General features: G+C 42.6%; 1 protein-coding gene across 1 annotated transcript in view; it reads left to right on the forward strand.

Annotated features, from left to right (window-relative positions):
* RYBP (RING1 and YY1 binding protein) overlaps nucleotides 1-24,357 on the forward strand; it is an 85,995-nt gene extending 61,638 nt beyond the window's left edge. The window contains exons 5-7 of the mRNA XM_029917891.1: nucleotides 19,605-19,781; nucleotides 19,878-19,976; nucleotides 20,399-24,357. Of these exons, the coding sequence (XP_029773751.1) occupies nucleotides 19,605-19,781; nucleotides 19,878-19,976; nucleotides 20,399-20,651 (529 nt within the window). The 3' untranslated portion in view covers nucleotides 20,652-24,357. The remainder of the gene's footprint in view (nucleotides 1-19,604; nucleotides 19,782-19,877; nucleotides 19,977-20,398) is intronic.
* The last annotated feature ends 563 nt before the right edge of the window (nucleotides 24,358-24,920 follow it).

The following is a 24,920-nucleotide window of genomic DNA, read 5'->3' on the forward strand; positions in this document are numbered from 1 at the left end:
CAATTGAACAGATCAATGAAACCAAGAGTTGGTTTTTTGAAAAAATAAACAAAATTGATAAACCTCTAGCTAGGCTCCTCAAAAAGAAAAGAGAAAACATGCAAATAGACAAAATCATGAAGGAAAATGGATCCATTACAACAGATCCCTCAGAAATACAAGCAATCATCAGAGATTACTATGAAAAACTATATGCCAAGAAACTGGACAATCTAGAAGAAATGGACAAATTTCTAAACACACATGCACTACCAAGATTCAAACGGGAAGAGATAGAAAATCTGAACAGACCCATAACCAGTGAAGAAATCGAATTAGTTATCAAAAATCTCCCAACGAATAAAAGCCCAGGGCCAGATGGATTCCCAGGGGAATTCTATCAGACGTTTAAAGAAGAATTAACACCGATCCTTCTCAAGCTATTCCGAAAAATAGAAATGGAAGGAAGACTACCAGACTCATTCTACGAGGCACATATCACTCTTATTCCTAAGCCAGGCAGAGACCCAACGAGAACAAGTTTCTTGAAAAGTCATTTGGGGAAGATGCCAGATGAGTGGTCAGAAGTGGAGAGAGCATTGTAATCTGCTTCTGAAAACTCTGTATTCTCAGTCCTAGCCTGTTACTTGGTCAGCGCGTTCCAGGCTGCCTGCGTGTGGGTGGGCATAGCTCCCTATTAACCTCAGGGACAGTGGGCAGCTGCTGCGGTAGCAGAGATGGCATGCCCACGGCACTGTCCTCCACATACGCAGTGGAAACAGTAGGGGGCTGGAGCCACCTTTCATTCACTTCCAGGGAATCTCACTGTAATCGCTTAAAATAATCAGAAAAGGGTTAAATGTTCTTGCTGGGGTATTTATGTAGCCTCAGCCCTCTAAGGCATATATTGCCATGAAATGTGGGTGAATGTTCTTCCATTTTTACTAAATCAAAGTTCTTAAACTTGAATACGTGTGCACAAGTGTGTGTGAATGTGAAAACCAAAATAGGTCTCCTATACTTGTCTCCCCAAGTGTTTGTTTTGCTGGTCCACCATTTTCTTCTCAACCTTATGGGAGGAACGTAGGACAGGGCTTCTCTCTTTAAAAACTGGGAAAGCCGAGGTGGAAAGCTGTGGTTCTTGGTTATTATTCTGCAAATTGAAAAAAAGAACCAGAGCTGAAATTCCATTTTCTTAACATCTATGACTTTTCACTGGACTAGTCACATTCAGATTAAGAAATACAAGAAGCAAATTATCTCCATTAATACTGCTCTCCTGTGAAATCTTGTGGTCTGATCTCATGTCCATTATTGCAGTTTGCTGAACCTCTTCAGAATTTCCTACTGTCATCTCAAGTGGTAGCTCTCCTTGTCAGTCTTGTCACCTGTCTACTGTGTGTCTGTGTCTAATTCGCTGATTTATCCAGATCTTTATATAATGTACATACACTCTTAATCCTCTGGGTCAATTGGGTAGTTTTTAGGAGTTTGTTCTTAGTAGTTTCTTAAAGCTGTTTAATTCAGAATCAGAAACGCTCTATTTCATTACTCTCTGGCAGAATCAGACAAGTAATTGTCTTTACCTCATTCTCTTCTGAGTTCTTGAACCTCAGTTAAAACATTAAGACATTCTGTGGGCATGCAACCCAGCAGGCTTCTAGTTTATTTATTTTTAATAAACATAATTTAGACACAAAGGTGGAGACAACAGTCTCTCTACCCACCACCCAATGTCAACAGTCACTGTATTGGAAAGCTTCTTGATCTTCACGAATACTATAAAATCTTACTGTTTCTGGTAAGTCATCGACTGCACTCATCAAAGTACATCCTAGGCAAAAAGTTGGCTGAACAGCATCAGTCTTTAGGAAGTTGCCTGTTAAACCCACACTGAGATACTACTGTACCCCCACTACAATGACTCAGATTAAGGAGACTGACAGTTCAAGGGTTGTTGAAGATGTGGAGCAGTTGGAATACCCATACCTTGCTGGAGAAGATGTAACATGGCACAGTTCCCTTTGAAAAATAGTTTGGCGATTTCTTATAAAGTTAAATATACGCTTGCCATAAAGTTAAATACATACTTGCCATAGGAATTTTAGCCAGGAGAAATGAAAACATGTTCACACAAAGACTTGTACATGAATGTTAATAGCAGCCTTATTCATGATAGCTAAAAATTGGCAACAGTCCAAATGTCCATCATTAGGAGACTGGATAAGCAAAGTACAGCACCATGGGGTGAATCTCAGAAATACTCTGTTCAGCAGAAATAGCTATATACAAACAAAGATGCCATATAATTTCACTTATGTGAAACTCAAAGGCAGGTTTAATCCCATAGTGACAAAAAATGAATTGATAGCCTCATGGAGCTGGCAGTAGGGGGTGTCTGGGAAGGTGGACACAAAGGAATCTGGATTGGGGGTGACGATGACTGCTGTATACATCGTTAAAACTTATCTGTTAAAACTATGTGCATTTTGTTTTATGTAAATTGTGCCATCTTAAAATGGATCTTAGGCAGAAGTTGTTCTAGTTAGCAGACCACAGCACCTGTCACTCTTCCTCCCTGTCCCCTGCAGTTTTGCTTGCATGGTAGGTACTCGTGCAGTTGTAAGCACATGGGGGAGTCATTTCGGAGGTGCTGCTGGTTATTTCTCCAAGGCTGTGAGCAGAGCCACACAAAGTGGGCAGGGGTGGCTTCTCCATTGGCCCCACCAGAGGCTATTTGCTCTTTGGAGCCTGCACTCTGCTTTGGCTTTTGTGCTCTTTCCTTCCTGTTTCTGGTCAGAGTATTTCCAGATTCTTTCAGAGTTTGAAGTCTGTCTCTCCCCCCTGCCCTCCCCAAATGTGTTCTAGAGAACACTTTCTACCTAACTGGAATCCATCATCATTCCTTCTGGCATTTTTACCTCTGGCCACAAAATGTGTGATGGTCAAGTATGTCTTTAGAACACAGCAAGTGTTAGAATAGTGACTATGTTTGGAGAAAATGTACTCATAATGATACCTAGAACTCCCGCTTGCTTAGACATCACCCATTTTTGTTAATAGTTGTGCTGTCCGGGATATGATGCTGGTTGGGATAGGATGTAATGATTTATCACTTTACGTGACTGGTAAGTTAAGAGTGGTTTATTCCATTCTAGCTGGGCTGTAATGGCTTTGGGTACAGTACTTAGGAATGTAAAATAGTCCTAGGAACAATCGATCCCAAAACCTTCTAGACTTTTAAGGCCTCAGAAAAGGTTGAGGGCTTGTCAGAAGAACTGAACCTGAAGAAAGAGCTTCTGATGGCCAAAGCTGAAGGGATTTGAGACATAAAATAAATCTGGGGCCCCTGGGTGGCTCAATCAGTTGAGCGTCCAACTTTGGCTCAGGTTATGATCTCACAGTCTGTGGGTTCGAGCCCTGCGTCAGGCTCTGTGCTGACAGCTAGCTCAGAGCCTGGGGCCTGCTTCGGATTCTGTGCCTCCCCCCTCTCTCTGACTCTCCCCTGCTCATGCTGTCTCTGTCTCTCCAAAAAAAAAAAACATAAAAAATTTAGAAAAAATAATGATAGTATTGGGTCTTAACCACTAAGTATAAAGTAAATATCCATGAATTTATACTGATATAATTAATTGCATAAATAAATGGTAGAGAAGAGACCACTCTTACCCTCTAGGAGAATTCCAGTTAATGAATATAGAAAGAAAGAGGGAGCCAGAAAAGCCACCACTGGGCAAAACCAGAACAAAATAGTAATTTTTGCACAGTCCACATTTTGGTGCTGATGTTCATAGGTGAAAGTTTGAGGAGAAACAACATATTTTTATATATAGTCTCAAGATAACCTCTCTGAAGATGTTTATTTAAAAGACAGTAACTTTAGAGAAACCTGGCAGCCGCACCCGACAGACTCCTCCTTAGCCAAGCGGTTAATGGTTAACATCACAAATAAGACGTGAAAACAAACCTTTTGATAAAAAGCACACAGGAGGACACATCTCTTGGCTCTGGTGTTGTGAAAATGGATAGCTTCAATTTTTCATGAGAACTCATGAGAGAAACCTAAATTGAAGGGCACTTCCACAACGTAAGAGACCAGTGCTCTTGAAAGGTTTCAGGGCTGTCCCAGAGCACGAGGCCGAGGAGCTCAGGAGCGCTAGCGGTAGAATGCGGTGCAGGGGCCTCAACAGGATGCCGAAGGAGAAGGGCATGGTGGGACAAGTGGTGAGAATACAAAAACTGTCCAGTTTGGTTAACAGTGTTGTACCCCAGCGTTCATTGTCAGGTTTAATGATTTTGTTTATATAAGAAGTTAACATTAGGAGAGGCTGGGTGAGGGGTGCATGTGAACTGAGTACCATTTTTGCAACTCTAAAATTAAACATGAAACATTTGTATTTTCAGACTTCTAAAACAAAGCATTTGAAAAATCTCTATTTTATCTTTGCCAGTTAGTGAATCAAATTTTCAGCAAACCTTCGGACACAGCGCAGTTGTCGCAGTTTGCTTTCAGAAGGAAAAAAGCCCATTTCAAACAAAGACCTTGACAAGGCATTTTTGGACCATGTAGGATCCTTACCTTACTACAAGGTGTGTGGAGTGCTGCGGGTCCTTGCATGTATGCACCATACTGTCCTCCCGTTTGTCCAAACGTCCTTTCTTACAAGCCAGGGATTTGGATAAAGCTGTGTGATTAGAGCATTTGCTGGTAGTATGAGGATCCCACTCTGGGCCACCATGCTCACTCTTGGGAATAATGCGGTTCCTGTCAGGTTAAGTAAGCAGCCTCATTAACTGTGCAGTGCTTTGAAAAGTCATTCGCTAACTACCCATACGTCTTTTTTACTTCACTAGAGAAACAGGAAAGATTAAGAGCATTCCTTAGACTTGACTTGCTAAAAATTTTGTACCAGTTTCCGGGCTCTAGATATTTAAAAATACAGGCATTGTACAACAGAATGTCAGAGTCTGCTTTTTCTGTACCTATCTAGTTGTGAGTGTAAGGTTGGATGTGTGGAAATAGTTGGGATATTTGAGGTGGGAGGAAAGGTGAAGGGTCATATAGGTTATGTAGTGAAGAAATAGAAGAGAAACATTTCTTTCACAAATGCACCTCCTTGATTAGCAGATTGAGACCTGTTTTATCTGTCCTCATTTGCTGCAGCTTTTTTTTTTAATGTTTTTTATTTATTTTTGAGAGACAGCATGAGCAGGTGGGTCAGAGAGAGAGTGAGACACAGAATCTGAAGCAGGCTCCAGGCACTGAGCTAGTTGTCAGCACAGAGCCTGACACGGGGCTCAAACCCACGAACCGTGAGATCATGACCTGAGCCGAAGCCTGACGCTTAACTGATTGAGCCACCCGAGCGCCCCTGCTGCAGCTCCAAATATTGGCTATTCTTTCCTGGAGTCAGTCTACATCTCCTTCCCTCCCTCCTCCTCCCTCGTCCCTCTGTCTTGTGTCTCTTGTGGGGGTATACTCTTCTCTTTTGTTTTCCTCACTTCCATTGGTTTGAGAGTTCACTTCTTTTCCTTCTTCTTGAGGTTCACTAGGCAGGCGGGGTGTGAGTTAGTGGAAAGAGAGAGCATAAACGTGAATCAGACTCTCCAAGCTTAGCCTTGTGTTTACTGTTGGACATTCAGGCATTGGTCTCTTCAGTGATTTCAGAAAGTTGTGAGGATTGTGAGATAATGCGTGCAGGACATGTGACACAGTGCCCCTTCACAGGGCGCATTGCATTATCCATTCATTTTCTTGCTCCTTTCTTCCCCTCTTTTAAACTGTTCTGCTTCTGGGGCGCCTGGGTGGCTCAGTCGGTTAAGCCTCCGGCTTCGGCTCAGGTCAGATCTCATGTTCGTGGGTTCGAGCCCCGCATCGGGCTCTGTGCTGACAGCTGGCTCAGAGCCTGGAGCCTGCTTCCAGTTCTGTGTCTCCTTCTCTCTCTGCCCCTCCCCCTCTCATGCTCTGTCTCTCTCTGTATCAAAAATAAATAAAATTTAAAAAAAAAAAAGTTTAAACTGTTCTGCTTCTGGGGTAGGTACTAATATTCTTTGAGAACCTCCTTTGTCCTAGGCTTTTGCAGGGGAATGGCAGTGTAAAAGATGAGTTGTACAGAGTCCCTCAGTTCTGAGTCCCAGAGAGACTGCTATGTACAGCTCGATAATAATACAATTTTGTGTTGCATGCTGATAGAGCACTTGCTGTCTGCACCACATCATACAGAGGACCTGCATTCTTGCAGCCAGCATTAACTGAGCTACTGTCGGTTTTTGTGAAGAAAGTTTGGGAAGTGTAACGATGTAAGATGTTGGTATTGCTTCAGGTGTTCATAATCTAGTAAGAAGAGACGAACAGAGTGGTTATAATACAGGTATTGAAGTAGAGGTAGACCCAGCAGTGTTTGGGAACCCTGGAAATCTGGCCACAAGCCAGGATTCACCAGGAGACTTGGGAAGAGCGGCAGCATTTGAGCCAGGTCTTAAGTAGGTGTGGGCTTCACACCTCACAGGGAAAGAGCATTCCGGAAGCTAAGGGATCAGTGGTGAGCAAGTGCAGCAAGTGGTGAAAGGTAGTAGCTTCTGCAAAAGATGAGCTCAAGTCCATGTGGCTTCAGCTAGAACTCAGGAGCAAGCCGAGGTCACTTGTATGGTGGCGGTGTAGCGAGCTGGGGAGTATTGTTGGAAATGAGTTGTGAGGAGGGCCCCTCACCACCCTCCCCCTGCACCAAGTTAGGGAGTTAAAATTTACCTCTGTAAGCAACAGGCCGGGCATATTGTCAGCAGAGAAAGAGACAATTACACTTTCTTTTTCGCACCCTTGGTCTCAATAGCATCGTGTGAGGTTAACTAGAGGGAAGACTGAACATTGCAGGAGGGACACTGAGGAGGGAGGTGCTTAGGCTCTGAGCTAGATTGGGGGAAGACCGTGAAGATCTAGGAGTAGGGATAGGATAGACTGAGGGAAGTAGACCCTGTTCTGAGGAAGGGGAGAGAATAGCTCTTCCCAGGAAAGTGTTCTGACCATAGTAGTAACAAATGTTTGACCCTGAAAGCATTAGGCACTGCCCTTCAGTTGACCACACTTAATTGCTAGGAAAGTTGTCCTGAGAATTTTGCTCAAGGAAAAAAAAAACACTCAAGGGTAGGGGCTGTGCACAGAATTAACTTTTTATATAGAAATGTTTGTTAATGTAGTTTCCTAAGCACTTCTTTCGGTCCCTCAGAATTAAAAGGATTCATTCTAGAAGAAGGAGCTATCAACGTTTTCCAACAAATGTTTTTTTCTTTATTTAACGCAGATTTTGATACTTGCATCACTAATTTCTTAGGCGCTTAGGTAAGGTGCATGCTCGGACATGTTGAAGTGTGATACGTGACTGCTGACAGTGTATCAGAATATTCTTGTCTTTATTGAAACTTCTATTCATATTCAAATAATTCTCACTCTTTTCTGGTTCTGAGAAATGTTTCATCCCTGTGTAACAGGTAGGACCAACATTTAATTCAGAGATTTACTGTACTGTTTAAGTTGCTCTCGGAATCCCCTTCCAGCCTCTGCCACACTGTCCCAGCAAAACAAAACCATATTCATGGAATTGGTTTATTTAATAACGACAACTACGCAGAGTATTTGTTCTCAAGGAAGAGGCAGGTTTTCAGTTTATGCTAGTTTCTCCAGCTGAGAGCTGCTGGTGATTTCAGAGTTCTCTCCTTCATCCACATCAAACTTTTCAACAGTTTGCAACGAGATACCCTCAAATTTCCCTTCCCTTAATGGAACTAAAAACCGTGATTCACCTGAAATGCCTGAAATCTAACTGATCTTAATAGAGTTCAAATTGTGTAGAAACTGTCAAATAGACTTTTCTCTTTGGTGATTGGTCAGACTGGTCTTGTGGTTAATAAATACACCGAAGTCGCTTTACATTTTACCTTCGGTTTTTTTCCCCCTTAGAATAGGTGCTACACATGAAAACACTGTTACTTAAATCTCAGTGACTGGTATGTTCCTGACCAAATGTGTGATGCTTGGCTATATATGAAATTACCAAAGACTTATGTTTAATGTCAGTGTAAATAATGTATCTTATTATGGGTAAATCCTCAAGTTGCTAGGTGGTACAGAACTTTATTTAATAAAACTATCGCAAAATGTTTGAGAAGAGTGATTATACAGCTTCATTAAAAAAAAAATCAGTGTTAATATATTCAGCGTTCTTCAGATTCTTCTTCCTAAATCCTACTCTCTAGTAACCTCCAACAATTAGGATGATGGGCACATTACCAATGTTTCTAGTGGATATCTTTTGATAACATTTTAGCTCTTGTATTCTGGGCTGCTTTCCCATATTTGTAGATACTTCTGCTTCTCTGTATTACAATCTTGTACAGAACAGTGGTTTTCACCTGGGAGTGATTTTGCCTCCTGGAGAACATTGGCGGTGTCTGGAGAAATTTGTGCCCATCATGACTTGGGGATGGGGGTGCTGCTGGCATCCATGCTCCTAAGTGCTCCTCAGGGCTTAAGTACAGTTCGTACAGCAAAGACGGGTGAGGTCCAAGAGATGACCAGTGGCGAGGCTGAACATCCCTGCGGTGGACCTCTTTCCAGAGTGATGGCGGCTTTATGTTTTGATTCCCAGTGATGTAGGAAATCCACTGTGACATGATAATTTGACCAGGAACTAGCTTTGTTTGTTAGAACGGTTATTTTCTAGTATGTACGTTTTTGTTTTGTTTTTTTTTTAAGGATTAGGTGTGAAGGAATCCTTAATGATTACCTTAATTAAGCCCAGTGCTGTAATTTTGCAGGTGAGGAAACCCAAGACCTGAAGAAGGCAATGGACTTGTTAGACCTCAGATTCCTTTGAGTTATCTCATTGCTTTTTTTTCCCCTTTGAAGATTTACTACTACTTTTGTGTGCTTTGCAAGTGCCCAGTTTTGTGATGTGAACTGTCATTTCGAAGTAGTGAAGTGCATTTTAAATGGGATCTTAGACAGCTATAAAGTAATTTGCAGAGTAGATTTGATTGCTATAGTATAGTGTTTCTTGGAGAGAGAAAGACTCGGTTGGATTTATTTGCATCTGAAAATGTGGTTTGCTTAGAGATTTGTAGTTTTGATGATTCCTCTTAAATTATTGACATGATTTATAAGGTAATTTTGTATGTCTTTGGCAGGAGGAGAGAGGTCATATCCTAGTCACTAAACCAACAGTATCGCTTGTAGAATGTACCCCATGATGGTTAATCAAAAAAAGAGAGGCTAAATGAGTTACTAAGAGCATAAACTGAAAACCTGCCTCTTCGTTGAGAACAAATACTCTGTGTAGTTGTCTTTATTGAATATTGAATACAGGTGTCTCAGCTAAAGGAACGTTAGAGATCACTTACCCCTAATCTCCTTTGCCACTGAGGAAACTGAAGTTTAGAGAGGGTATGTACCTCCTCCACAGTCACCTAGTTAAAGTCCAACAGGAATACAGAAAGCAAGGAGGGGAAAAGCTCAGGCGTCTCGCCTGCTAAGTCCTGTGATCTACCTTGTGTGACAGGGAGCACCCCGTAAGACACAGAGGGCCCCTCACCTGCGATCTCGGCCATTGGAACCTATTATGTCCTATCTTACTGACACATTGGATAATGAGCATATAGCCACACACATCCCAAGTGCACAGCACCCTGCCTTGGCCTGTGGTAGGTGCGAGGGAAAACACGTTTAGTGAACTTGAAAACAAAAGCCAGAACACCAGAGGTGAAACTGGGAAAGGAGACAGCGCAAGGCATGCCAGGTCTCTGCCCCTTTATTCAAATGAAGCCTGACGGGTAGAGGATGCTGGCCCAGGACTAGGGATTGGATGCCTGTGTGGGTTTTCCTCTAAACGAGGCTGGTGAAGAGGAGTGTGTGGCTGCCACACCTGCAGTCATGTAGCCAGCGGCTTCGGTGATCGGCTGCCTCCAGTGTGAGTAGGATTCCCTAAAATTGCGAGCAAAAGACGCTTTTCATTCTGAACAGCGAAGTCTTTTGCTCTCGAATAAAATTCATGTTGAAAATAATAAATGGAGGTATCAAAAAGAAATCCAGTTATGGGTCCCTGGGGGCTCAGTCACTTGAGCTCAGGTCATAATCTCTGCTCTTGAAATTGAGCCCCACATCAGGATCTGTGCTGACAGTGTGGAGCCTGCTTGGGATTCTCTCTTCCTCTCTCTGTCCCTCCCCCACTGGCGTTTTCTCTCTCTCTCTCTCTCTCTTTCAAAATAAAAAACATAAAGTTCAGCTATTTTCAAAGAAGGTCCAGTTGAAAGACAGTTCAGGGAACATTTTTTCCTTATATAAAGTCAACTCACACCTTCTTTGTCAGTGGGAGAGATGGCTGTGAGAGATCTAAAGGGCATATTTATTATGGGACATTTACTTAAAATACTTGAATGACCACAATGAAATTCTGTTATTTTAGGCACCACAGGGGAGAGGAAATGGAAGGAAGCCAGATTTATATAGTCTGTGGTTGGAATACTTTTAAGCCCACTTCTTGAAAGTTGTTCTGGTGTTTAGTAAGTTTAAAATTTTTCTTTATTTTCAAACTTTTTTTAACCTGTAATTAGAGATAATGTTGCTTTTCATGTTTCTTTTTTGAAGTTTTGCTGAGGAAGAATTTAAAGTTTGAGTTATTTTAGAAGTTGCCATGTAAAGAAAGCCTCTTCTTCATTTGCCTATAATGAAGCAGACTTGCAAGGTAAAAAAAAAAAAAAAACTTGGCATGGTTCTAGGATAGCAATTCTCAAGCTTTTTGGCCAGAGGGTCTCTGTGTTGTTGATAAAAGTATTATGGACCCCAAGGAGTTTCCACTCCTGTTGATTGTATCGATAGGTATTTTCCATGTCAGAAATTAAAACTGAGAAATGTTTGAAACACGAAACTATACAGTTGACCCTTGAAAAACACGAAGGTTAGAGGCACCAGCCCCCCACCCCTGCAGTCATATCTGCATACAACTTGTGACTCCCCCCAGAAAGTGATGACCTACTGATATAGGGCTTGCTGTTACCGGCTCTTACCGTAACACAAATAGCTAACACATTTTATATTACATACTATATTCCTACAATAAAGTAAGCTAGAGAAAAGAAAACATTAAACCCGTAAGGCAGAGAAAATACATTTACAGTACTGAAGAGCTGTGTCAGAAAGTACCTATGTATAAGTGGACCTGTGTGGTTAAACCTGTGTTGTTCACGGGTCAGTTGTATAGACATACATTTCATGAGATGTCAGAGCAGTGATGTTACATGTCATGTAATTTTTGGAGAGTGAAAAGGCGAGTCATGTCTTAGAATTATTGTGGAAGTAATTATTATGGAGAAGCTTTATGGGAATAGTTTTGGCCTTCATAGGTAGACCCTCTTTGAAAGGTTCGAGAGGACCCCCAGGAGTCTTTGGACCACACTTGGAGAACCATGGGGCTGAGATACTCACTGCTCACAGGTTTGTTTAGAAAGTATGTCTTCCTTTGAAGACCCTAAACCATTTGTTGCTCCTTTTTCCTACTGACTGTGTTTCTGAGTTCTTGAGAAGTTCTAGCGAGAAGTTCTAGCGTCTCTACTTAGTGGTGGTTATTTGTAAAGTAAGTGTGTTTTCAGGGTGTAAGAGACATTTGAGGACTCAACAGTGACCATTTTTAATCTGAAATAGAACCTTGTTGATCCTACTCTTTATTAATGGTGCTTATGTTAATTCAGTTGGAGCCAGTTGTGCCTAACCAGGTTGTGTCTGGTGAGAGTTTGTGTAACGCTGTAGATCTTGGACAGTTGAAGCCTGGGAGCCTCCCGGAAAGGTGTTCTCTTTTAAAAGGAGTATCTGAAGCCACAGTGGTCACTGAAATACGCAGCCATATCTGTAAGTAGCTATGTTGGTAAGGGTCCTGAGTGCTGCCGTGGCAGCCTGATGACATCATGAGCTTTGGGACACTGACATATGTGAAGGAGATGTGTCTCTGGAATCCTCCCAGGGCAAGGCTTACCACCTTCTCTCACTTGGAAATCATTGGATTTGCTTCCCAGTATCTGAGGAAGGGTGGTAGATACATCTGCAGCTGGAAAAGTAGTGTATATATGACTTCTAAGGGGAGGTATTTTGTTAAATATCTCTACATTCTGTGTCCATGTACTGTGACAAGCAAAGTGAACTTCCTCGTTTGATCTTCACTTCAGCAGTATTAAACTAGATATGGCCCCATTCCCTTTTTGAGTAACTGCTACCCCTGAGCTCTCAGTAGCAGGGCCTATATAAAGTTTAAAGGCCATCCTAACTTCACAGAGTCCATGCTCTCCTTCTCAGCTGTGAAGATGACAACAGGAAAGACAAAGAGGATGTTTTGTGTATGTGTGTGTGTGTTTTAATTTGATAGTTGGAGTCAGAATTGAAAGTTTTCGTTTTCTGGTAGAGTAGAGTGGTTACCCTAAGTCAGGATGTAGACTGTTGGGAAGGAGTAACCCAAAATGGTAACTAAGACCCCTTGGGTCACTTAATGGCTCATTCTAAAGGATGAGCCAAAGGATTTGAGAAGTTTCATGAAGTCAGATGAGAGGAAAGAATGGTGTGGGAGAAAAAGAACAGCAAGAAGAGATACTGTTTGGGAGGCAGGGAGAAGTTAATAATGACATACCCGGTATGATCCTAGCAAAGTAAAGTGAGAGTTGACTTTTAAATTATCCATATTATGGGTCACCTGGGTGGCGCAGTTGGTTGAACATCCGACTTCAGCTCAGGTCATGCATGATCTCATGGTTTGTGAGTTCGAGCCTCGCATCGGGCTTTCTGCTGTCAACACAGAGCCTGCTTGGGATCCTGTGGCAGTCCCCCACCCTCCCACCCCCTCCTCTCAAAAATAAACATTTTTTTTCCAAAAAAGACACATTAAAATTATCCTTATGATGGTTGGCTTTAGTGTAGGTCAGTAGGTCACATAGGTTTCTTTTCACCTTGGCGTAGCATGGCTGAAGGTTGTGACAGGAGCAGCCCAGAGGGAGGCTAGGAGCGCTGATCTCTGAGAGCAGAGCCAGCTAGGGCTGTGGAATGTTCATGTGAGCCCAAACAAGCCAGCCGAAAGGGCACCTTCCTTGCCCATTGGGACTAACACCTCCTACAACAAAGTGTTGGATGTCCTGCATCTGGGAGGAATGAGGTTGGAGCTGGTTTCATCTTCCTGTAGCTGAACATATGAATATTTGTCCAGTGGTCTGTTAAGACAGTCAGTCCTTTAAAATAGTGGCAAAGAAAGCATGTACCTAGAAATTCCCTGAGGATTTCCTTTTTTAAACCACATTACCTGCTGTGTTTCCTCATCCATTATTCTTCATTGGGCTCATTGATCACATTGGTGGTTCTTAATAATATTACTGTTCTATAACAGTTGGACAAACATGAAAAAGTACAGAAATTTTTAAGAGATTAAAACCCTTTATTTAAAAAAAAAGTCTCAGCCTCACATGGTGTGGCTGAAAGATGCCCACATGAATAATTTGGACATTCCACTAATTTGGTCTAGTTGTTAACCCTCTCATTTTTAAAAACTGAGAATCTTAATCTCTCTCTAACTCACCTTTTAGAACTGGTGAAGATATAAAATGAGGCAACACTTAAAAAATATAAGTATTTGCAGAGGGGAAAGAACCCTAAATTAGATAGCCTGTTAACTTTAAATCTGTTCTGTACATTTCCAGATTTTAAAGTTTTATATCGCCTTTTAAGGTCTCGTGGTCATTGGTGTTAGAGCAGGAATTCTAACTTGTGTTCTGTTCGCAGCATTTCTACTTTGGTTTATCTTTGGTATTAAAAAAAAAATACAATGGATCAGGAGCCAGTAGGTAAAATGAACAGAAAACAGGTTGTTCTTGTAAGGCCTCTTTTCCATACTAGTCATCATAGCCAGAGGCCAGTAGTGTGTAGTGGCCAGTGTTGTTGACCCAACGTGTATATTGCCTTTGACATAAGTACAGATACTGCTGTGTTCCCAATTGGTGTATTTCTGTGTGAGGACATCATTAATAGAAAACTTGAGTCACGGTTGGGTTGGGTCGAGTCTGTCCTAGCTGGCCTTAACAGTATGTATAGGATGACCTTTTGCATGTAGGGGCAGGACAGTTAGTCATGTGAAGGTTCCTTTGATATGGCCATGTGGTCTGTCATGAAGAACCTTGAGCTCCTGATGGAAGTGAGCTAAGTGAAAAGGCATTCTCAGAGCTGTTAAATCCTAGAGGTTGATAGTTCTTCAACTAATAGATTGCCAAGGCCAGGAGAAGGTTGAAGAGATGTAAATGGCCAGAGAACTCAAGGACACTATAGCTGACTTAGTGAAGACCATTTTGCAAGTTTGTAAAGCACTTTTTTTTTTTAATGGCTGAGTTGATTGTCTGATTCCAGAACCTTTAGGGTATTTTAATTGAAAAGTGAAACACCAGATGGAATTCTCTAAGTTGGCAAAATGCACAAATGATAATTTAGGGGAAGCTGAACATAATCAAGGGAAAGATACAATTTGTTAGAAATTCTTCTTGTTCTTTGTTGCTGAACCACAAGAAAGTGGTTTGTCCTGTCACTTGTTTGGTAGCTTAGATGTAAAGAAGCCCATGAGGAATGAGTGGTAAGACCTCAGATTCCCCTGTGTACACAAGCAGACAAGGAAAAGGGTATATGGTAGAAACACCTCTTCAAAATACGGTTTGCCTTTAAAAAGAAAGAAAGAAAGAAAAAGATCTACCTGTGCTCACCCAAGTGGCCTGAGTACACGTAACAAATCAGAAAGATGGTTTTGGGCTCTGATTGTGTTCATTCATTTGTGTATGTTCAGACTCTGAAATTTTCCTTCTCTAAAATTAAGACTGTCCTTAGATGAAGATTTACTTCACTTTTTATGGAATGGACTTTTCTGAAATAACAAAATTTTTGTTTTTTGTTTTTGAGAGAGCGCTTATGCGAGCATCAGAGAGAGGGAGAGAGACTCTTAAGCAGACTCCATGCCCAGCCAGATCTGAAATCAACAGTTAGATGTTTAACTCACTGAACCACCCGGATGCCCCTGAAGTATTAAGCTGTTTTAAATGCAAATAAAAAGACATGTTTTCCTGACTTCTAGTAATGACATCTATTACTGAAATTGACAGCAGTTTCATGTGTAGATGTTACTGAGGCAGCACCCATAAACCCATAGAGTAACTTAAGACGACTTTTTTTTTTATTACTATAAGAAAAATCTTGGAAGATCACAGAAAACTTGTTCAGTATCACCTTTACCCTTTTTAAGGAGACTAGGCTCCCTTTCTACTCTTTTTAACATTTCTCAGAATTGATTGTGGGAAAACAGATCATTTTGAAGAGCTCAGACTCTGCAGGTGCTTCCTGAAGGATTGACTTTTTGCAGCCTGTTGAAAGTTCTGCCTGCTAACTGTGCTGTCTCCACTGTGTTGAAGGACACTTAGAGGATGCAGTGAGCGATGTGCATCTGTGGGAAGTCCCGATTTCTCACTCATCAGCAGTATCACATAGCATGATAAGGGTTCACTTGTTACTGGGAATGTTTCACAGGCAATGGGAAGCATTCTTGCCAGTTCCCGCTGCCCCGTCTCTTCCCTTAGGGACAACCACATAGTCCTGTTTTGTGTTCCCAAACGCTGGTGTGAAGTTTGTGTCCCTCTCGCGCTCTCGAGCAGAGGGGCCATTCCTGTTTGCCCTCCTGCAGTCAGAACATAAGCTTAGGAAGCAGCAGGGGACAAGTGGCAGGAGTCAACACCACAGCACTTTAATGTGGCACGTTCACACTGGTCGGCCTTCTAGGCTTCTTAACCTTCCCCTCCCAAAAATTTGGCTTTGCTTTTTGAACCAGTAAGTATTGGTGTGCACTTGATTAAGAAAAACACTGTGCAGCTTGTAAAAATTGAATAGTTTGGGGCCCCTGACCAGCTCAATCAGAAGAGCGTGTGGTTCTTGGTCTTGGATTGTGAGTTGGAGCCCCATGTTGTGTGTAGAGATTACCTAAAAATAAAATATTAAAAAAAATTGGTTAGGTTTATTTCCTCCATCCTTTACTCTGATCCTAGAAATTCTCTGGGACTTACTGCGGGAGGAGCTTTGAAAAAGCTGCCATAGTTGTTTTTTGTTTTTTGTTTTAAAGAGTAATTTACATAATAAATGCTCCTCAGTTGTTTTGGAGGGTTTTTTGTGAGGAGGAGTCAAGTAATGACTGAGGAGTTAGGTTGTGACTTTGGAAATACATGACATTAAACAGAGTAACCCCTTTGAAATAACACAAATGTTTTTAGCAGACATCCATCCTCTATTCCTTGCTTATGCTTATTATCCGATCCCACCCTAGCTTTGGGTCCTTGTCATTGAGGAGGTTGTGGCTTGTTTAGCCACTGGCGGAGAGCGGCATTCCCTCTTCATTTTCTTAGGAGCAAGTACGACCCATCACATGGCTGTGCACGTGTGCTCTGTATTAGGAGCCACAGCTGATTCTCCCTTCTGTACATGGAGAGTTTTTCCTCTAGGTAGTGGATCCTGGTGCACATGCTAAAGTGTTAGGGGACGGTCAGCAGGTACAGAAACACTGCAGGCACCTTGCCCGTCGTCCAGTCTGCCTGGAGCCGGAGCAGGCCGGCCTTGTTTGGGAGCACTCTGTCCTGGAAAGCGCATGATGTCTGGCTGGCTCTTCACTTCTTTATGGTCCCCACGCTTGTGCCCTTAAGGGCCATTTGTGAAATACAAGTAGTTTCCTTTTTGATGGTAGCTACAATTGGTGTGAGCATGGCATAGAGAGTTGTTGAGTCACCTGAAACTAGTGTAACTGGCATGTCAGCCATACTCTGAAGTAAGCAATTTCCATGTCTCTCTGCTCCTCATTAGCTCTCGTGCCTGCTAATGCAAGTGCCTGCTACACTCTATGAACCGGACACTACTTCTAAGGTCTGTGGTATCTGAATCTCTTCCCTGACTTCTCTTTCCCAAAGTTTGCCCACAACCCCCCTTTACCTAGCATCCCTCTTCTGCCTCAGAAGAAAGTGTCCCCTTCCTTTGCCAGGACTTGTCTTGATTGTATGGTCTCTCCTTTACCCCTTGAATGAACCTCCCTTGCCTGCCTCCGGTCTGTTTCAGCATACAACATGATTTAAGTCTTCTTTTCCTCTAGCGGTCTCAAACCCTGCTTACCCCTTTCTCATAGTGGCCAGGGCTGCGCTCGCCTTCGCACCACAGTTCACAGAAGGGTTCCTGTTTGCCGTGTCTGTACTAGTGTTCTGACAGTCCGTCAGTCATCACAGCCCTTGATCCCATGTGGCCTGCTCTCCTGGAAGTCGGCGTTGACCTCCTGATCATCAAAGCTTGGGCCCTCTTGTTTATCCTCATTTTACTTTGTCCTGGTTTGCTCTGTTCATCTATTCCTTGTTCGTCCAGCAGATAACTTTATTGAGCACCTGCCACTGTGCTGAATGATATGGCAACAGGAATGATTAAGATGTGAGATTGCCACCGAGGAGTGTACAGTTGACTGGTGTTTACAATACTGCGTTATAAGTAACGGAACTTCAGAAGGTGTTCTGGAAGGAGACAGGCACCTCTGACTCGGATTGGGTGGGCCTGGTGATCTGGCTGGTAGTTAACCTTGGATTCCCTGTCTGCAGAAGGTTCTCTTAGACTGATGTCCAGGTGTCTTCTCTTGTTCTTGCTTATCACATTTCCCTGGAGTAAAATGCACATGCTGGCTTAATTGAAACACTCCCTCAGCGTGTAATGTTTTTATAAAGTTTTATGGTTTATTCACAATATTAACTCTGGCTGATTTCTTTCATTTTGATACCTGAGTACTATTTAGTATATGACATTTTGTGTAACTAATTTCATCTGGTAATCCCTTTAGACACCTGATCTGTTTGCATCCCCAGCGAGTGCTTGTGAAATATTTGTAGGTGATGATCTCCTTTGTAAGTGTGAACAAATGCATGTTTCCTCTTTGAAGGAGTAGAATGCTTTCGAATGGCCTTTCTCAGAACCCGTGGGTAAAGAAAGGTAGCTTTCATATGGAGTCTTCTGGGGGCTTACAACAAGTACCGTCCTCCCTTTCTCTAGAGGTACTTCACGTCTGTGTTTGAATCTCTTACCACTGACAATAGACTGTGGTCCAGGCTGGGGTGTACCTGTGACTGGGTTTCATGGTGACCAACCCGTGACCAAGGCCTGTGCTGCTGGAGATCAATAGAAATTTGCTCTGAGATAGCTTACACCTTTGTCGGTACGTTTTATGGTAAAGCCACCCTACCACCGAACAAGTACCAAAAGGCTCAGAGCAAACCCAGTGCCTTCCATGCTCAGGCTCACCTTGGGAAACACACAGGAGTGAGCCACCTGTCTCCTCCTTGTCCTGCTTTCCTCCTTATCCATGCCACACCCGCTCTCAGAAGCTCCAGGAACTTCGAGGTTAGCTTAGGGGTTCAGCATGTCATGTATCTAGCCACTGTTTGTTTCCTTACCCCAAAATGGCAGAATTATTTAAGAAGGGAGCTCCCCCCCCTTTTGTTTCACTCCCCTATCCCTCTCCCCCCAGTGTTCCCCCTTTGGGCTTCCCAATGATGAGCCAGACTGGGTGTGGCCAGTTGTTCCCTCCCCACTACCCGCCTGCCCGCTTCTGCTTGGTGGGGAATGAGAGGGAGCTGCAGGGTCTGGAGGTGATGCTTGCGTTGTGGCAGCCAGTCATTGCACCTTCTTAACGACCTGTCTGGGGGATTTGTTTCCTACCGTGTTCCTGGAGATTTTATTATGCTATAAATGGTGCTCTAGATGGGAAATCTTTGAAAGTTAATATTGTATAGAAATAACGCATAGACTCTTCTTTCTCCTTTTCCCATTTGGGTCTGAATGCTCATGTATTGTGCAGTGTTTGGCAGCACTTAGATTTCATAAACAATAGTGTTAAGAGCCGGTGTCAGTTGGAGATTGGCGCGGACATAATGGTTGATGGCACAATGAATGTATCGCTTGTCTGAGGGGTTTTTTTATGGTGACTTTCAGTCTTCCACCCCCCTTGGGAACAAGTATGAACCCCGGTTACCTTTCATTATTGCTCTCTGTGTGTTGTCCATGCCAATCACAGAGCTGCGGGGAGCAGACCAAGTTGGAATAATTAGATTGAGGAGTGAATGTCACACTTCTAATTTCATTCTCTTTTCAGGGGATTACCAGGGTCCATTTAATAAAATGAGATTAACCCTCTGCAGCAGGAGTATTTGAAAGCTGTCAGTCAGTGTAATCTTGACAACCCACAAGAAGTGCTCTCTGCACCCTTAGAAACAGTGTCATGTTTTCTGGGCTGAGAGACGTTGGTACTGCGAGGAGTGTGTCTGTTTGTGCGAGCACCCGTGTGTACGTCATAGCAGCTAGACACACAGGAGGTGGATTTGAGAGGAACAGGATTCTCTACCTATTGTATGGGAATAAAAATGTAGACACGACAAGTAACTGGGTTTGGAGTTGCCAGATATCAGTAATAAAACACATTAAGAAACTATAAGACCAAAGTAAAAACAAAAAAAAAGAAATACAATAAAGCAAATAGTGATGTGTCTTTCCTTAAACGTTTTAGAAAACCTCGGATCAATTCGCAGCTGGTGGCGCAGCAGGTGGCTCAGCAGTACGCCACCCCGCCGCCCCCGAAGAAGGAGAAGAAGGAGAAAGTGGAAAAGCAAGACAAAGAGAAGCCTGAGAAAGACAAGGAAATTAGTCCTAGTGTTACCAAGAAAAACACCAACAAGAAAACAAAGTAAGTGCCCAGCCAGCTCCGCACGATACATTAGTTTGTGGGTGAATCCGAGCTGTGATTTAAATGCCTCTTTTTGTTTCCCGCCTGCCCCCCCAGACCAAAGTCCGATATTCTGAAAGATCCACCTAGCGAAGCAAACAGTATACAGTCCGCAAATGCTATGACAAAGACCAGTGAAACGAATCACACCTCAAGGTATTTGAAACTAGATTGAAATCCAGCATTGCTGCTCTGCCTGACTTTGTCCTAGTCAAGAACTTGGGGTGGTTTTGTGCCACTGCGTTTGCAGGCCAGGAAGAGGTGGGTGGGGTAGAGCTAGGTCAGGCCTGTTCCCTTAGAAGACACACAGGTATGTATGTGGGCTCCCTCCATATCACTGTGGCCAGAACAGGAGAAGCATCAACTGATGATAACTTGGCCTTGGTCCAGGAGCTTTGTGTGACCGCTGGTGGCTCTAGTGCTGAGGTAATGAGCGGACTTGGCCGTGAGCTCTGGCGTGTGTGCTGTGATGGTGACTCCTTGCCGTGGCGGCGGGAAGTCCGTGTGTGTGCTGACGGGGAAGTCGCTCTGAATCCACAGCTCATCTAATTGGCTCTTCCCTGGGGTGTTGCTTTCAGGCCCAGGCTGAAAAACGTGGACAGGAGCACTGCACAGCAGTTGGCAGTGACTGTGGGCAACGTCACCGTCATTATCACAGACTTTAAGGAAAAGACTCGCTCCTCCTCGACGTCCTCCTCCACAGTGACCTCCAGTGCAGGGTCCGAACAGCAGCACCAGAGCAGCTCGGGCTCGGAGAGCACAGACAAGAGCTCCTCGCGCTCCTCCACGCCGAAGGGCGACATGTCAGCGGTGAATGATGAGTCTTTCTGAGATTGCACATGGAGTTGTGAAAACTATGAATCAGGGTCTGGAATTCAAATCCTCCGCCTGCCCGTGCTGCTTGCACCCCCTGGAGAATCTTCTGTGGGCATCGGCCTCTTAGCGAAGCTGCCAGGATGATGTCTGCTTGCCATGGGCATCTGGCCACCGAGGAATTTTGCACCCTGACGATTACTCTTGACACTTTTATGTATTCCATTGTTTTATATGATTTTCCTAACAATCATTTATAATTGGATGTGCTCCTGAATCTACTTTTTATAAAAAAAAAAAAATCTGCTGTGCACAATTTTCCATGTACATGACAACTGGTTTTTTGTTCTTGTTTTGTTGGGGGGTGGGCTGGGTGGGGGGAGGGGACTTTTATTTATTGTGTTCACAGACTCCATCCTTTCAGCATATCCTTTAAGTTTAGTTCTTTCTTCCAGTTATACTATGTACTATCAGTTTTGATATAACTATATATATATAAATATAAAATTATATATAAAGGGTTATTTGAAACCAATCCATGGCAACGCTGGTGCTTGATACACTGTGAAGTGAATACAACATTGAACAGTTACAGATCTGGGACAGTCCCTTCTAGGAGAGTGCTGAAATTAAATTAAAATCAGTCCTACATGAAGTATGTTCCAACCCACGTGGGAACTTGACGCGTTCATTTGTCTAAAGAGTACTGGACGATATAAAAATATATATTTTTTACACAACGTGATCTCACATTTCAAGACTGCTCCGGATAGCCTGCATTTACAATGGAATAACTGACCAATCACAAATGGTGTAGTTGGGAGGCTTTGATGAGCCCGAAGTCACCACACTAGCTCCAGAATGCCAAGTATTCGTGTGAGTTCCGGTTACATGTTAGCATTGCTGTTTTTACATAAGCACTCATGAAAATATGGTATTCTGTAACATGAATTCCATCTGTTTTCCAGACCTCCACTCATGTCTGAGGTAAATCTCTTAGTTTTAGGACTAAAACTGTCTCAACTGTGTTTTTGGTACATTCAAGAAGCAACTCCCTAGTACCACTTTGCACATGACCTTGCAGTCGTGGTTTTGTAATTAAAATTGGTTTGCCTCGGCTCCTCTCCTTCCCCTACCCTACCCCTGCCAGTTTAGTTTATGAGAATTCTTTTTCTTCCTTAAAGTCTACCCTTGTTTGTTTTGTACCGCACCAAGGTTCTCAACCGCACATCCAGTCCCAACATGGAGTATTTCCAGTGTTTAGAGACATTTCTTGATTCCCTGCCATGGAAAGGAACTCTATGGTGAATGGTTGAAGCATTAGAGGCCAGAATTGCGGGGAAAGCTCTTACTTCCTGTGAGCGTGTGATCTTTGTCTTTCTCAGCTTTTCTGTTCTCTCATTTTTCACTGTCTTGCAAAAACAAAAAGACCACTAATATGATTCCACCCTCTCCTTGTTTCTCAGATGTGTTGTTCTGCTGCTTCATTTGCATGTAGGGTCTCTTGTGTTTGACTCTTAGATACATAACCACGCGGTTCATAGGCTTCAGAGCCATTTCAACCATGGGATTTGGTGTTATCTTCCTTTATGCGATCTTACTGAAGGACTCACGGGAGGGCGAGGGCGGCCACATTTTGGTGTGAAAAACCTGGTTTGCTTAAGAACAGAAGTGCTGTTCTGTCTGAAGTCTGTGGAGGCAACGAGTAAAAAGAAACAATTAACAGCTTGATTTGAGTAGCCAAGAGGAAAGGTTCCTTTCACATTTACATTAAAACTATTCTATAGTCACTAATGTTCTGTAATTTAAATTCTGTCCTCAAAGGTGTAGACTGTAAAGCAGTGCCATTTGTAGCTTGTGGTCCTGTTCTCAAACGCATGGACGGTTGTTCCCCCTCTTTTTAAAACAAGGCTTGTATCTGGGATGCAAGCTATGTGCTCTCTTTTTAAATACATTTTTAAAGTATTTATTAATGAACCAAAGGAAATCAGATGCTTTCTGTAAGCATCAGAATATATAATACATAGTGATTTGACTATGAATTTTAAATCCACATTTTAATATTAGTGGGATATTGCAAAGACATTCCTTCTAAAGTTTTAATATTCCTTTTATTAAGGGTCTCAGGGAGGGTAAATTAGTCAGCCATATTTATTTTCCAGAGATGTAAGGAATTGCTACGTTTTTTAATTAACTTTTTAAAAAAATTTAAATGCCACCAAACTCGTGGGTTGCACTGCTTTTTGAACCAATAAGTGTTGGTATGCACTTTGTTTAGAAACACTGTGTACTTTCTCAAAATCAGTTTCATGTAAAGTGATTGGACCCCTAGATTAGTGGAAAAAGCTGATTAACCAGCTACTCATAGGCTGCTAATTAATTCATTGCCAATGTCTTGGTTTTTCAGTTTTGCCTCCGTGATAAAGAACACATGAAAGCATTGGGAGGGGTACAGGGAGGGAGGGTTGCTTTAGAACAGGTGAGAGGGAATTGCCAGCTGAGAACTGCAGCTGACACTGGGACTTGTCAACAGTCCCATGCCGCTGCGGTGTGTCGTGTTGAGGTGGTAGGGACTCCACACTTGGAATTTCCGGAACTGAAGACCTCCCTCAGGCGTGTATTCTGGAAATGGAATTCCTCTAACTTCTGCATTTGCAGTTTGCCCTACAATTTGTAGGCAGCGCGTAAAAACACTAGTGTAGTTTATACAGATTATATTAAAGAGGACCAGAAATACTTGGTATTCAGTGGCACAGTAAGCAGGTTATAAAAACAAAACAACAAAAAAAGCACAGTGTTAACGCTTGCAAGTTTCCATTTGTTTTCATACCACACGCTCTATCACACTCGTGCGTGCGCACACACAACAGAGCTTACCCAACGTGCTCTGCTTGAGTCATGCAGTTTAAAAGAAAAAAATACGGGAAAGACATCTTGACACCCACAAAATACTCTGATTGAACCTTTCGGTTTCAATCTGGATCTTTAAAAACATTGGCAGAAGTTTCTGTGAGTTTATAGTTCCACTACGATGTCTCACCTGCCTTATCAAGACCATTCTCCATCTACTTTTTTAAGCTACCGTATCTTAAATTATTGAAAATTTATTAATTGCTGAATATATAATAACCTTTGCTTGTATGTAACCGAAAATGGTTTAAGAGCCAACATTTAGAGTATGACAATGGAGCTGAACAGTTTTTAATGCGCAAGCAGTTCTGTTCTTGTGTATGACTTGTAACCTTAATTTACTGTGTAAAGATGGTTACATTATTTCCTTAGCTTTGTTTGTTGGAGACAAATAGAGAATGCTTGTTAAGTATGTCAAAACATAATCTTATCTTGTGAATTTTTGTTAATGTATTATACGAGCTATATTTTTCATTTGCCCAGAAAGACAGCTTGTATAACGCTTTTGGAAGTTTCTGCTCTGTAACGTCTTTAGAGCTGACAGTCTGTTAGGTTTTGTTTTTTTCTTCATGCTAAAGTGTCGGTTGGTGGTTTTGTGAACTGGTCAGAGACTCACAGGTCTTAAATGTTTTGGGGAAATTTATATTGGACACTGCTCTTTGTCTAGCAAATAAAAGATGTTAATATATTCCTGTTACTGGCATGTGCACGACTATGTTATTAGAAGCCACTTTATCATTTTCCTGCTTTAAATAGAAATGTCTATTTATGAATTCTGCTTGTAGTTTTTTCACAAATAAAATAGTAAAATTTACACTGAAATCTTTATTTCCTTGTGTATAGATTTTTAGCCCTTAGGAAAATGGTTCCTTTTGGTACTCGGATTTTTAGCTCGTGGGTCATTTCCAATGGGAACAGGAGGCCAAGAGCGCAAGTGGATGTAGGTGTACATTATCTCAGAGCAGAGCTGCAGCAGCAAACCTACCTGAACAAAAGGATGTCCCGATTTTGGAAGAAAACCATCTTTGTGTGTCTGAGCGCATCCTTTGAGATGGGTTACAGGGATTTATCGAGAAGGAGATGGCTGCCGACAACAGTTGGGTCAGTGGATGCCTGCAAACCCTTGGAAGACGACCCATTTCTGGCCAATTGCATTCAGGTAAATTGGGAGTCCCACACAAATGCAACGCAGTGTCAGACCTGAAAGCCATACACACAAAGCTGGCTTCCTGCCGCGTGCCAGGGAGACCACAGCTGAGTGGCAGCGGCAGTCGCTGTACCCTTCCAAAGGCTATGGAAACCACTTGAGACACTTCAAGATCCACCCTGATTTCTCTTCTTTGTCCTGAGGCTGCCCTTGAACTAGCACTGAAAGGA

The sequence above is a fragment of the Suricata suricatta genome, chromosome 12 (genome assembly GCF_006229205.1).
Source record: "Suricata suricatta isolate VVHF042 chromosome 12, meerkat_22Aug2017_6uvM2_HiC, whole genome shotgun sequence".
In the NCBI taxonomy this organism is placed as follows: Eukaryota; Metazoa; Chordata; class Mammalia; order Carnivora; family Herpestidae; genus Suricata; species Suricata suricatta.